At 39.9% G+C, this 14,421-nt stretch overlaps 1 protein-coding gene across 2 annotated transcripts in view; it reads left to right on the top strand.

The window, feature by feature from the left end:
- Positions 1-14,134, top strand: part of HNF4A (hepatocyte nuclear factor 4 alpha) — a 70,051-nt gene extending 55,917 nt beyond the window's left edge. The window contains exons 4-10 of one of the 2 annotated variants that reach the window (XM_032217350.1): positions 1,252-1,358; positions 2,626-2,781; positions 5,749-5,836; positions 7,817-7,972; positions 11,027-11,263; positions 12,509-12,634; positions 13,108-14,134. In XM_032217350.1, the coding sequence (XP_032073241.1) occupies positions 1,252-1,358; positions 2,626-2,781; positions 5,749-5,836; positions 7,817-7,972; positions 11,027-11,263; positions 12,509-12,634; positions 13,108-13,250 (1,013 nt within the window). In that variant the 3' untranslated portion in view covers positions 13,251-14,134. The remainder of the gene's footprint in view (positions 1-1,251; positions 1,359-2,625; positions 2,782-5,748; positions 5,837-7,816; positions 7,973-11,026; positions 11,264-12,508; positions 12,635-13,107) is intronic. The other variant, XM_032217351.1, reaches the window with a different exon arrangement.
- Positions 14,135-14,421: the final 287 nt, after the last annotated feature.

Raw genomic sequence — 14,421 nt, 5'->3', positions numbered from 1 at the left:
TATTCTTGTGATTAGTCCGAGAGAGAGAGTGAAAGTATCTGATTACTAGAGCTGATAACTTAGGTACTTCTTGGACTTGTTAAGGGTAATTTCTTCTTGGGCCTTAGCCAAGTAATCACAGTCAGTCACAGGTCTGATCAGGAAATATTAGAACATGTTTTCCCTGGGTATGAAAAGGAACACCTCAAATGTCCATTGCCAATTTTGCTATTTAATTTATAATTTTGCTCTGTCTGATGAAGTTGCTTGGATAAGCAAGAAAACATCTCAAATTAACAAAGTTTGGTCTAGTTGCCATGATTACCTTTAGACACCTTTGTCCTGGGTGATTGAGTCTTCATTGATATACTTCCCCACTATAATTGAAGCCTAACATGTTTCAATATCTGTTAATGTTAACAAAACTGAAAACAAACAAAAAGATTAAGTCATGACATTGGTATATTAATGAAGTTGAGGAGGAATTTTTTTTCTCCTTTGGGTCAAGAGGTTAAAATGTAAAAAAAAAAATCCATCCATTTATTACAATTGAATTTCCTTCTTAAAAGTGCACAATAGCGTAGAGAATATTCCATACATATACTTAATTAAATATTACCTTGTTTCATTTAATTGCCCAGCTGAGGTTTTTGTGATAGTTCCAATCAGCATCATTCTCATAGCAACAGCAGCAACGTATAATCATTGCTTTTTTATTGGGTGAAATCAGAGGTGGTATTCAGCAGGTTCTGACCAGTTCTGGAGAACCAGTAACGGAAATTTTGAGTAGTTCAGAGAACTGGTAAATACCACCTCTGACTGCCCCTGCCCACATCTATTCTCTGCCTCTGGAGTCCCAGCTGATCAGGAGGAAATGGAGATTTTACAGTACCCTTGCCCTGCCACGCCCACCAAGCTACACCCACAGAACCGGTAGTAAAATTTTTTGAAATCCACTGATTGAAATCCAATTATGAATAAAACTTCCGTTAAGCTTGTTGTTTGCCTTCCATCCCCATTTCCCTATGCCAACTCTGATAGAACTTTCAACCTTCCAGTCAAAATATGAGGTCCATAAAGGACAAAAAAATAGCCTCCCCATTCTTATACATTTTCTGTTTTTTCCCATGGAAGTGAACCTGCTTGGATTCAAAGTTTTATCTTTCAAATGTAGAATATAGTATAAAAAAAAACAAGCTTGAAATGTCACTCGTGTTCCTATTGATCATGTAAATGGCTTAGATATCTTTAATGTTGGAGTTTTTATTTCAGCTGTACAAAATGAGCGTGATCGAATCAGTACTCGGCGATCCAGCTATGAAGACAGTAGCTTACCCTCCATTAATGTTTTATTGCAAGCAGAAGTCCTTTCACAACAGGTACTTGTTTCTGTTTTAGAAATAATTAGCATCAATGTGATTAGAAGGCTCCCATAGCCCACTGTTGTTTCAGTGGACATCTTAATCTGGAGAGCATGTTTATAAATATTGAAAGATGCTTCTCCAATAAATAGAGGGATTTATTTTGGAACAAAGGTATAGAAGTTTCAATAGAAGAATATATATGCAGCTCAGAGTTGAACTATGGAGTCAGTGGTGCTCTCTGAGCTTGGTTATTTGCTTGCAGACGTTTCAATACCCCACTATGTAACCTCATCAATGCTAGCAAGTGTGGAGTTTGCTCCTTGTTTATATACTGTAGCTTTCCCTTCGTGTGTTGGTGGCAGTATGGTTTTAAAATTCTCAGCCTACTGTAAAAGCACCTTAATTATTCCTTTAACTGTCCTAGGTTCAAAGTAATGCTTTTCCTCTTCTCCCACACAAATTTATTAAAAGCACAATCCATGATGCTTTATTGACAATAAGGTCAGGACAAGGAACTGCCAAGCACCTATTAGCTGTTTTATATACTGTATGTCTCCTTTTCTCCAGCCACTGCATAACTGGATATTACCCTCTATGGCCATTTTGTCTTAAACTGCAGGACAGACAACCTTGTTATATGGAGTTAGCTGACTGCATAATATCTGATTAGGGAGAACAATTGGCAGTTTTCTTTCCTGCCAGCATATTACGTTGGGTGGGAGAGCAAATTCAACCGGCAACCTCCAATAATAGCTATCCTTAACTTGTTCTCAATGGCTTTATTACTCAGAACTCAGGAGCCAGGGCTGAGTAGTTTATGCCACAGGATGAAGTTTTGGAGGAATGCTTGTTAATGCCGCCATGAGCAAAACTCTAGCTCTATTGTTAATAAACTCATAACGCCATTGCAAGCATATTTTCCGTAACAATGATAAATGTTATCGGTAATTATCTGGGTGCAAAATATTGTTCCTTTGCATAGTGAAAATAATGCATTAGGACTATAACCTTAAAAGAAGATGTAACCAAAAAAAGCTACAGCTATGAATTAGTGCATTAAATGTTAAAAGAGGTCTTGGTAATAAGAGTGCATGCTGTTAAAAACTGCATTCCCACCAATCCAAATCACTTACTCAGGACTGATATTTATGTTTGTTTAATTGTTTAGAGGGAAATAGATTTGTACCACCTTCAAAATGATTTTGAGGGTTCACATTAAGCATGGCTTCCTTTCATCTTTGTAGTAATAATATTAGATGGAACTCCCCTCCTTGTTTTGCAGATATCATCACCAATGTCAGGGATTAGCGGAGATATCAGAGGGAAAAAGATTGCAAATATTGCAGATGTGTGTGAATCCATGAAACAGCAACTGTTAGTACTTGTGGAATGGGCCAAATATATCCCAGCCTTCTGTGAGCTGCCCCTGGATGATCAGGTGAGCCCCTTTTTTGCACTCTTATTCTAATTAAACTTTGCTTCCATATTCCATTTTCAAAATTGTTATACTGTAATCCTTTTGAGATACCCATCTAATGATCATGCTTTGCAGTTTCTACCCACTGTTATTTGTTGAAATGCAGTATTGTAATGCTGAATTGGTTGACAGTAATACTAGTAATCCTTAGGAAGAGCTTGATGGGTGAATAAAAATGGCAAATCCTGGCTGAACATCTGGCTGACTGTGCAAGCAACCACAATATTAATATCTGAAAACATCTGAAGCACAACTTGAACACCATTGGCCTTGATAAAATCCTCATCAGTCAATTGCAAAAAGGCAACTTTACTAGGAATAACTTACATCCTGCAGTGGTATCTTTAATACCATCAAACAACATCTGCCTAGGGGAGTCATTGGGAAGGACTTGAAAGGCGGATAAAAATGCCCAATTCAGTCTAAACATCTGGCTGATTGTGTGACCTATCATAATATATTCCTCCCCAACATGTAAAAGCTTTGGATTTAATGATATTTAAGCGAACAGTTACATTCTTATGGCTATCATCCTCTGCATTCTTAATTGTATAGGCTTCCTTGATTCTAGTGATACCTTGAGTCAGAGATCTATCAGATTAAGCTAGGAGTTTATTGACTTTTAGAATGCATCTATTATTGGACATATGGGGGCCCTGGTGGCTGAGTGGCTAGGACGCTGAGTTTGTCGATCAAAAAGGTCGACAGTTCAGTGGTTCGAATCCCTAGTGCCACGTAACAGAGTGAGCTCCTGTTACTTGTCCCAGCTTCTGTCAACCTAGCAGTTCGAAAGTATGTAAAAATGCATGTAGAAAAATAGAGACCACCTTTGGTGGGAAGGTAACAGCTCTCCGTGCGCCTTTGGCATTTAGTCATGCTGGCCACATGACCACGGAGAACGTCTTCAGACAGTGCTGGCTCTTTGGCTTTGAAACTGAGATTAGCACCGCCCCCTAGAATCTGGAACGACTAACACATATGTGCGAGAGAAACCTTTACCTTTACATTATTATTATCAGACAAATCCACCCTATTCCACTTTGCCTCAAACCTAAAACCGATGCCTCTGGAAAATAGCACTCTCTCCAGCTCTTTCGTTACATGATATTTCTCCATGTTTGTTCAGCGCTTACATGTTGGCCCATCCCCATAAAGACAATCTTTCCCAAATCCTCCAGTTAATGTTTAGAGACTGTTTGCTGAAAAGCTGAAGTCCCAGTCGGACATTAAAAAGCATCCATGTCATACTGCGTCTTGGTGTTAACCTTTGTTTCTAAAGACTTTTTAAAAAAAGATGTGAAACAGGAGATTCAGAACATTCTTGAGGATCATTGAAGGGTATAAAGTGACACCATGCAATCATTAACAACATAGCAAGCAGGATTTTTTTTAAAAAGAAAAACCTGTCTGTCCCTTGCTATAGAAAAAAATTCAGAAAAATTAATTGTATCAGGGCAAGAATGCAAGTGTTCAGTATTGCATTGGTCAGACCGCACCTGAAATGCTCTGACTCCAGTTTTGATCACCACAGTGGAAGAATGCTGAACAGCTAGAAAGAGTTGAAAGAGCAGTAAAGATGGTGAGGAGTTTTTTGCAGGCTAAATCCTAGGAAGGTTAAAAGAGTTGAGTTTAGCCTAAAGAAGGCTAAACATGATCACCCAAAACTTGAAGAGATGTCATGAGGAAGAGGCTGCGAATTTATTATTCATAGTGCCTGAAGGTAGGGCAAGAACCAGCGGGTGGAAGGTTTACGAAGAGAGACCAAAAATCTAAATAAAGAGGAATTTCCTGACAGTGAAACCTACTAAGCAGTGGACCCACCAGCCTCTTGAAATTATGGAGCCCCATCACTGGAGCTTTTCAAGCAAAGTTTGGAGAGTTATTATGGGGACCAGTGTGCTTTTATTTGTTTATTAACTAAGCAGAGTGCATCCTTAACTTGGAACAGTGCATCCACCTAATATCCGGGCCAATAGTCATAGGGGAATTAACTGTTCTGGAAAAATATTGTACTCAGCAGCCTTAGATCTGGCCAAGTGACTCCTGTAATTCAGAACAGCATTTAGTCTTATATTCCAGCTATAATCCAAGATGGATGATGATGATGATGATGATGATGATGATGATGATGATGATGATCATCATCATCATCATCATCATCATCATCATCATCATCCTTGGAGTCAATGTTGACTTCTGGCAACTGCCTGGGCAAATCTCTGTAGTTTTCTGGGCAAAAGATTTTCAGAAGACAATTATCATTGTCTCCTTTCTAGGGTTGACAGAGACTGACTATCTACACATATGCATTGGCCAGGACTTTAAATTCCCACCAGCAAATCCAAGAGCTATTAGGGAAAGGGCCTTTCTGGCTGTGGTGCCCCAGCTCTGAAAAGCCATCCTCCCCCAATTGTGCTTTGATGTTGGCTTTGACTCCAGACCTTTAAAGGGCCATTTTGAAGTTTTAGAAAACATTAATGCTTTGTGGCTATTTTATTGTTGTTTATGTTCCTGCTTCTGATTTTTATCATATCAGTTTGAACTTTTTGCTGCCTCGTACATTTTTCAGTTTTGTTTTTCATAACGTGTTATTAACTGATTGTTTACCTCTGAAGAAAATCTTTTTAATTTGGTTTAAAGTGTAGTCACTCCAGCCAGCTAAGCCTGGGAAGCACGCACGCTCTGAGTAAATAAAAAGAAAATCCTATTCTTCCCCAAAATGTGCCAGCCAAAATAAACACAGCTGCTTTGGGAGATGTGATTACAAGGGCTCAGCTCATACTGTGTTCTCTTCAATAATATGGTTCTCAATGGGAAGATGCTTTTCTGTGCTCCTCCTTAGTGGGCACCCCTTAGCTTTGTGCCATGCTCTGTATGTCTTTCTCGGTTAGCCAGTAACAGTAGATATTTGTTCCTTTGTTCCTGTAGGTGGCTTTGCTACGGGCCCACGCTGGGGAACATCTCTTACTGGGAGCAGCCAAACGCTCGATGGTGTTCAAAGACATCCTTCTCCTAGGTAAAGAGCTTCTCCCCATAAAATTTCAGTAGATTTTTCAATGTGGAGGGTTTTAAAAAAAATAACACAGGCTCTGGCACTTGTTGGCCTTCTTGAAGTGAAATCCTGTATGTTTACTTAGCAACGTCTCATTTGCTAAAGGGGAATTATATCTAGTAAACATGGATAGTACTGTTTCCAACCACAACAATTTCCAAAATTTGTGGACTTCAACTCCCAGAATTCCTCAGCCAGCTGGGAGTTGAAGTCCAATCACTTGGCGTTGCTGACTTTTCATCATCTATTTGTTTTCACTTATCTGTTTTAATGAGTTTAGAAACCAGCAATAATTTTAAGAGAGCAACATGTACATTGAGAGAGGTATTACTTTCTGTTCTTTTGTCCTGCTGTCATCTCTGACTTTACAGTTTCTGAAGCAAGATAGCAGCTTGTTTATAGAAGTGAAAGAAGGCTATCTCTGTGTGGTATTAATTCCTGTTCTCCTGCTGTTGAAAAACAAATGTCTAGCCTCTCTTTCCAGCTTGACATCTAGTTGTCTCCTCTTCAATGGAAGAGGAGATCCAGATGTTGTTGCCTTCAACTTTTCATGCGTTTTGAGTTTTCCTGGTATTTCTTCTAATGAACAAGTACAATATTTTTGGAGTATAAGACGCACCTTCCCCCCAAAAAAGAGCGTGGAAATGTTGGTGCATCTCATATACCAAAACCAGCTATTTTTGGCTTCCCAAAGCCCCGCCCCCACGTCCCATTTTTGCCAAAAATGGGCTGTTTTTTGCAAAAACAGAATCATTTTTGCCTCCCCCGGCCCCCAGAAGCATTCTGCAGGCTTCAGCAGGGCTGGGGAAAGGCAAAAATGCCCTCTTTTTTGCAAAAAAACGGCCTGTTTTCCACCTGCTTTTTGCAAAATGGAGACATTTTTGCCTTCCCTAAGCCCTGCTGAAGCCTGCAGAATGGGCCAGGGAGGGCCAGGGAGGACAAAAACTATTTTTTCTTACTTACCTTTTTGAAATCTTAGTGCGTCTTATACATCGGTGCATCTTATAGTCAGAAAAATACACTAGATTGATTGAACAATTTATTTAGCTTGCTAATGTGCTACTAGGGGCTGTCTTACCTCAGAGGCCCAACATTTAAAAATTGTTTTGTGGTAGAATTAAGAACTCGAGAAACAATTTTGTATGGGAAAGCCATTTATTGACAAGAAACGTTGATGTGTAACAAGTAATATAACACAAGCATCCTTAAGCTCTACAGATAGTCCTCGACTTATGACCATAATTGAGCCCAAAATTTCCATTGCTCAGCAAGGCAGTTGTTGAGTTTTGCTCCATTTTACAATCTTTTTTGCCACATTGTTAAGACAATCACTACAGTTGTTAAGTGAATCATGCAGTTATTAAACAAATTTGGCTTCCCCCATTGACTTTGCTAGACGGAAACCAGCTGGGAAGGTTACAAATGGTGATCACATGACCCCAGGACAAATGTCATAAATACATGCCAGTTGCCAAGTGCCCAAATTTTGATCATGTGATTATGGAGATGCTGTGACAGTCATAAGTGTGAAAAACAGCCATGTCGCTTTTTTTTCATTGCTGTTGTAACTTTGAACAATCACTAAATGAATGGTTGTAAGTCAAGGACTACCTGTAGTTTACAATGATACTTGCATGTCAGCAGAACACTTCTTCAAAGATCTTATTAGTAATATATAAAGGGGTATTTTACAACTATCTAATTAATTATTATGGTTTTGGTGGAGAGGAACTAATCCCATGTGATTGGTAATTCTAATTTTAAATAGCTAGATAAGGAAAATAAAATATTTCCATTGGCTTAAATATTGAATTGAAACTGATTTTTAGATGGGAAAAAAAAAAGATCAACTGTTGTTATAGCAAATTATAGAAGGTTATAGAATATGCAAAGAATGAAGCAATTTGATTGAATGAGAATTTAAATAACCCCATTTTCCTGCAGGAAATGACCACATAATCCCCCGAAACTGCCCAGAATTGCTGGAAATCAGCCGCGTAGCTGTGCGAATTCTAGATGAGCTGGTGTTAACATTTCAAGATCTGCAGATTGATGATAATGAATATGCTTGCCTGAAAGCCATTATCTTCTTTGATCCAGGTAGATGCTATTTTTGAGCAATTAGAAGAGAAATATAAGGATGCTTCCTTTAAAATTGTAGTCCTGTAGCATTACTGAGGAATTTATTGCTCCAGACCAACTCCTTAATGCCGTTGTGCTATTTCATTTCAACAATACCCTTCTCCAGTCAAAGCTTCCCAAGGGTTCTCAAAGTGTAGTCCCGAGACCCTTTCAGAAGGTCCAGAAAATCAAATAAAAGTTAATAACTTTTGTGGTGAGCTGCCCAAAGTTGTTAAATGTTCTAAATAACGTATGGAATAAATGTTTTAAATCATATTTTAAAAATTCACAGTTTTAATTTTTAATGCAATAAATATTGGTGAGAATAATCCACATAAACCAAAGCTCTTGGGCGAGGAGATCCTTAATCATTTTTAAGAATGTAAGGGTGCTGCGACCAAAATGTTTGAGAACTGCTGTTCTAGATCAGTCTGCCCTGATACCCTCCAGTCTTGTTGAATTTGAGTTCCTATCACTAGAGGTGGTATTCTGCCGGTTCACCCTGATTTGGACAAACCGGTAGTGGTGGCGGCGGCGGAAGGCTCCGCCCACCTGCCCAAACGTCATCATGGACGCTCTGCACTGCCGGTTCGCCCTGATTTGGACGAACCGTTAGTGATGGCGGTGGTGGAAGGCTCCGCCCACCTGCCCAAACATCATCATGAACGCTCTGCACATGTGCAGAATGTTCAGAACTGATAGCAAAAATAAGAGGATTTCATGCCTGGCTTCACAGGAGATGGCTTTTCTTTACGTTATTCCCTTTCAATATGGCCATAGCACTGCTGCGCTAACAGTAATAATAAGAGTAGGAACAAACGTTACAGTACAGATAGTTCTCATTTACCAACCACACTTAGAACCAGTGTTTAGGACCAGCAACTTGGTCACTAAGCATCACAGTTGTAAATGAAATGTCATATGACAGCGTCCAACTTACGATATCAGTTTGTCAGTTCTGGCTGCATTCATTAAGCAAATCATTGGAAGTCATTAACCATGATATCACATGGCCATGACCTGTGACTTCCAGTCGGCTTCCCCACTTTACTCGTCGGAAGCCATTTGTGAAAGTTGCAGATGGTGATTATGTGACCACAGGATGTTGTAACCATCGTAAATTGCAATGATGTGGATGCTATGATGGCCAGAATTTCAAAGAAGATTAGTGACGTCTCCTTTTTAGGCATCATCGTAGTTTTGAAGGTTACTGAACAAGTGGTCTTTCTCGCCTGGATTACTGTAACACTCTCTACCTGGAGCTGCCCTTGAAGAGCACCCGGAAGCTTCAACGGGTCCAGAATGCGGCTGCACGGGTTGTCATGGGGGCACCCAGGTACTCCCATGTTACACCCCTTTTAGGCGGCCTGCACTGGTTGCCAGTTGTCTTCCGGGTGTGATTCAAGGTACTACTTATGACCTTTAAAGCGCTCCATGGCTTAGGCCCAGGGTACCTGAGAGACCACCTACTGCCACTGGTAGCCTCCCACCGTCCAGTGTGATCCCTCAGAGTTGGCCTCCTCAGGGTGCCGTCGGCCAGACAGTGTCAGCTAGTGACCCCCAGGGGGAGAGCCTTCTCTGTGGGAGCGTCTTCCCTCTGGAATGAGCTGCCCCCGGAGCTTCTTATAATCCCCGACCTCTGGTCCTTCCGACGTGCCCTAAAAAGTTGGCTTTTCCAGCAAGTCAGCCTGGCCTGAACAAAACAAAAGAAATTATTGATTACTGTTAATTTTAATTTTAATTCTTTTTTTAAAAAAAATCATTGTCAATTTTAATTGGGTTTGGGATATTCTATTTAATTTTTTTTAACTTTTGTATTATGTGTTTCTTTTAATGTTGTACGCCGCCCTGAGTCCTTGGGAGAAGGGCGGCATATAAATCTAATAAACCTAAACCTAAACCTAAAAAGAGGACCACGTGGAATTAAAATCTCTCAACTTCTACCAAAATAGAAACTCAGAAACAATCAAGAAGACTATCAGAAAGGACAATGAATCGGCATTTCATTGCTGATTTCCCTGCTTATGATCAAGTAATCAGCCTCAGCAACACTTTATATTAATCACACTAAACACTTGCATACTATTTCATTTTAATTGCCACCGATTAGGTCTGGAAAAATGTGGGATGAAATATTAAGAACACTGAATTAGCACTTTCATGACAGAATGCTTTGTGTGTGAGGAGAAAAAGATCATAATTCAAAAAAAAAAAAAAAAATCCACTGAGGCAGTAATCCTGTTTCACATCTTAATCAGATTCTAGTCTATGTTGCATTGATTTTATTCTGTCAGCCCCCAATAAATGAAATAGAAATGTCCATATGCAAAGGAAAAATGTTTCATGGCTGCTGCAGGTTTTATCCCTTCCCCAGGACAGTTATATGACCAGGTTGTTAGGGAAGGCCCCCAAATGGTTTCTTCAGTGTTGTGTTTGGTGGTGCTGTTTCATAAGCTGGAGTTGGTTATGAAAGTTGTCTCATAAACTATGAGACAACTCATAAACTGCCCCTGTATTAAATTCTACCAGACTTTATACTGTACCTGTAAAGTCGAACATTTTGGGGTCTAACTCCCTCACTCCTCACAATTGTCCATGCCCAACTGGAGCTGATGGCCATTGGAGACAAAGGCTGTAACAGGGTCAAGAGTTCCCTAGCATTTGTCTATGTAATTGGGGCTCATGCAAATCATTTGCAAGGCAGAATATGGGAATAATGCACCTCTAGCCTTTTCAGTCTCTAGTTCAGTGGCAGAATGCATACAGAAGTCCCAGACTCAAATTCTTTCAACTTCAAATGTTGTAGGGAAATTCCTGCCAGAAACTTTGGATTGCTGCTTCCAATCAGGGTCAGCAATATTGAGTTAGATGGATGAGTAACCCAAACCATGTAAGTTACTAGCTAATAACTTTCCTTTTAAAGTACAACATTCCACAAGAAACTACCCCAGATTATTTGAAACAGGACTCCTCATTCTTTTCAATATCTCTGTCCTTGGAAATTGGCATAATATATAACATCTTTTATTCCAGATGCTAAAGGCCTAAGTGACCCTATCAAGATCAAACGAATGCGATATCAAGTCCAGGTCAGCCTGGAGGACTACATCAATGACCGGCAATATGACTCACGAGGACGCTTTGGGGAGCTGTTACTTCTCCTGCCCACCCTCCAAAGCATCACATGGCAGATGATTGAGCAAATCCAATTTGTTAAACTGTTTGGCATGGCCAAAATTGACAACCTGTTGCAAGAGATGCTGCTTGGAGGTGAATGTTGTCGAAGAAACCTACCTGAAATTAGGCATCAGGACTTTCGCCCCTAGAATGAAGGACAAGTGCAGAATGTACAGTACCATGAATCTCACTTTAGTTAAGAGAAGAAAGAAAAATAAAATCAATGATATATCTTGTTTGAGAGATGTCTATGGAGATTCTCAGTCATCCAGGTCATGGTTGCCCCAAAGGTGCTTTTTCAAGAGGCAACTGGACTTTCTGGTTTTCCATTGAAGACGTTTCACTTCTCATCCAAGAAGCTTCTTCAGTTCTAAAGAAGCTTCTTGGATGAGAAGCAAAACATCTTCAAAGAAAAACCAGAAAAATCCAGTTGCCTCTTGAAAAAGCATCTTTGGGACATCTTGTCTGATTGTTTGATCTTCCTCCTGAAGCAAGATTTCTGCTAATCCTTTTTTTTTCTAATTTAGTGCCCATATTTTGCAATTCAATTACAGTAAAGGGTTTTTTTATGAATACTTTTTTCATGTTTCCAAAATTTCAGTGGCCTACTTGAAAAAATGACACATTGAGAAATACTTAACTCAACAGACTTCAGATTTTTTTCTCAGACAATGAACATTTTGGCTTAATTAATTTCATTAATAACAAGAAATCTGTGTATGTAGCTAAGCCAAGGACATGGTAGAGACAAGATCAAACTTTGTTCAACTAGCATTTTCAAGATATATTGGTATTACAGACTGTGTGTGTGTGCCAGATTCTTTATAGAAAAGAATGTGGTAAAATGACTGTCTTCAGCCTCTACAAAGCAGCTGAAGAACAGCTAAGGAAGGATATGACTTGAAGTAGAAAAAGTGTGGGTCACAATCACATCTCTTATTCCTTTCCAGATACACAAAAGTTGTAGCCCAGCTTTCCATCAAATTCTAAATTGCTCAGGACACATTGTTAGATTACATGCTGTAAACATAAACCATTGAATATTTTTTTCCACAAAGATATAATTGAGTAAAATGGGAAATAATAGTATTTGATTGGCTTGGATTAATTCATTTTGATTCTTCCAAAATGCATCTCTGTGATTTGGGCTTCACCTGTTCGTGCTTCTACTATTAATCAACAGAATAATTTAAGTAGACTGGAAAGTTAGGAGGTAAAACTTGATCTATTCCCTGTCCAAATGGTTATTGACACCAAGATCATTTCAAAGATTAGAATGGGATATAATTTTCTTCACTGAATATTGTCCAATACTTAGATTCCTATTCATTGTTTTAGGTTCATCAAGTGACACACCTCATGCTCACCATCATCCTCTGCATCCCCACCTTATCCAGGAGAATTTGGGAACAAATGTCATTGTGGCCAACACAATGCCTCCTCAGATCCATAATGGACAGTTGTGTAAGTAGTCACACTTAAAAGATCTATCTGTCCGAGAATGCTATATTTGTTCTCAGCCACAGTAAAACAGCTTTTGGCAAATGATATCTCCCAATCACATTTAATTTTATAGACCAATGTGAATGATAATCGTGGGAAATGAAGTCTAACATTTCTGAAAGACATCATCTGGAAGAAAACTACACTATCTACAGTAGTAACCGCTCCTCAATCTGATACTCCTAAAGAGTATCAGATGTATTGTATTATTATTTATTTGAGGGCATGTTACTTGACTTAACAACTGCAGTAATTCACTTAACAGCTGTAGCAAGAAATGTGGCAAAATGAGGCAAACTTCATTAACAACAGGAATTTTGGGGCTCAATTTTGGTTGTAAGTCGAGGACTACCTGTACAGGAAAAATACTTGTGCCTTAATCACGTCTGTTGAGTGTAACAATATATGTTGTAACAAAGCTTTTCTTCCCACAGCCACTCCTGAAACTCCCCAACCTTCCCCCCCATCTGGCTCCGGAGCTGAACAATACAAACTACTTCCGGGGGCCATCGCAACTGTAGCCAAGCAGCCCAGTTCGATCCCTCAGCCCACCATCACAAAGCAGGAGGTCATCTAGCATCCAACTAAATGAGGAGTCGATGACTCAGACCGCCATGTGGAGAAACGAAACCTCCCTCGTTCTCAACTCAATCCCTCTGGTGGTCGAACAATTTATCGAGCTTTTCCCAGGGCAAAAATGTGCTATTTTTTTTTTAAAAAATCAGAAATTACATGTGAAAAAGAAGAAGAAGAAGTGATATTCACATGCATCTGTGACTGAATGCTGCATAACTTACAGATTAGCCTCGATGGACACTTTTGCAAAGATAACCAGGTGTCAAACTTTAGATCTGTTGGTGGCTGTTCCAAAAATTGCACTGACTTGCCTGTTTTGCCACTGCCTACTTTCTCCGCCTCCCTCTTTCTCTACAAATCTGCCTTTTTTCTTTTTCTTTTTCAAAGGCAGCTGACTGGAAAGATAGGAAGAAACCAAGCCCCATTACTGGAGCATCTCCAAACAGTTCTTTCTGTGACATTATGGGTGACACATTTCCAGAGTCTTGATCCTTAACAAGAAGAAGACAAAGATGCGGAGACTCTGAGCCTGTTGAAGCTGAGGCATACTCACCATTTGTACTGCCTGCTCAAATGCCTTGGGGAAATACTACATGTAAAATATAGGCTCATATGCTCCCACTAGCTCTAGCAGTCTGTGATGTTGAATGATGGACATTTGCGCTCTTCAAGCACCATTGTTGCATATGCTACTGATATTTTGTCCATCTGGTAAATGAATAGCTTCTATGGGGAAGCACCCTCGTGCTGAACAAAGTATGGCCTTGCTGCATCTAGTGAGGATTCTTTTCATCTTACAATGCACTGTACCTCTTAGCTTCTTTGTTGTCTTCAGGGTCTATCACTCAAGACCACTGCCTCTGCTTATGAAGGTTTTGTAACTAATAGACATTGACAGAGCATTCCTTTATGTTTTTGCCTAACGCAGTGTTCCCCAACTTTTCCAGGTGGCATGGGGGGTGGGGGGGGGGAGAGAAGGGATGGTTTTATGTGAGGGGCAGGTGTGCACGTGCATGCGCACAGCTTCATTTGTGTGAGCGGTGGGTGCACTCATGTGAGTGGGGCTGCAAGTGCCAGTGCCCACCGCTCAGGCAAATGGGTCTGTGAACCCCAGAGCCCACTGCTTGTGCAAGTGGACATGCAAGTGAGTGGAGCTCAACACTGGTGCATCC

The sequence above is a fragment of the Thamnophis elegans genome, chromosome 5 (genome assembly GCF_009769535.1).
Source record: "Thamnophis elegans isolate rThaEle1 chromosome 5, rThaEle1.pri, whole genome shotgun sequence".
Lineage (NCBI taxonomy): Eukaryota > Metazoa > Chordata > Lepidosauria > Squamata > Colubridae > Thamnophis > Thamnophis elegans.
Note: the sequence above shows the minus strand (reverse complement) of the source record. Positions and strands in the feature narration are given on the sequence as shown.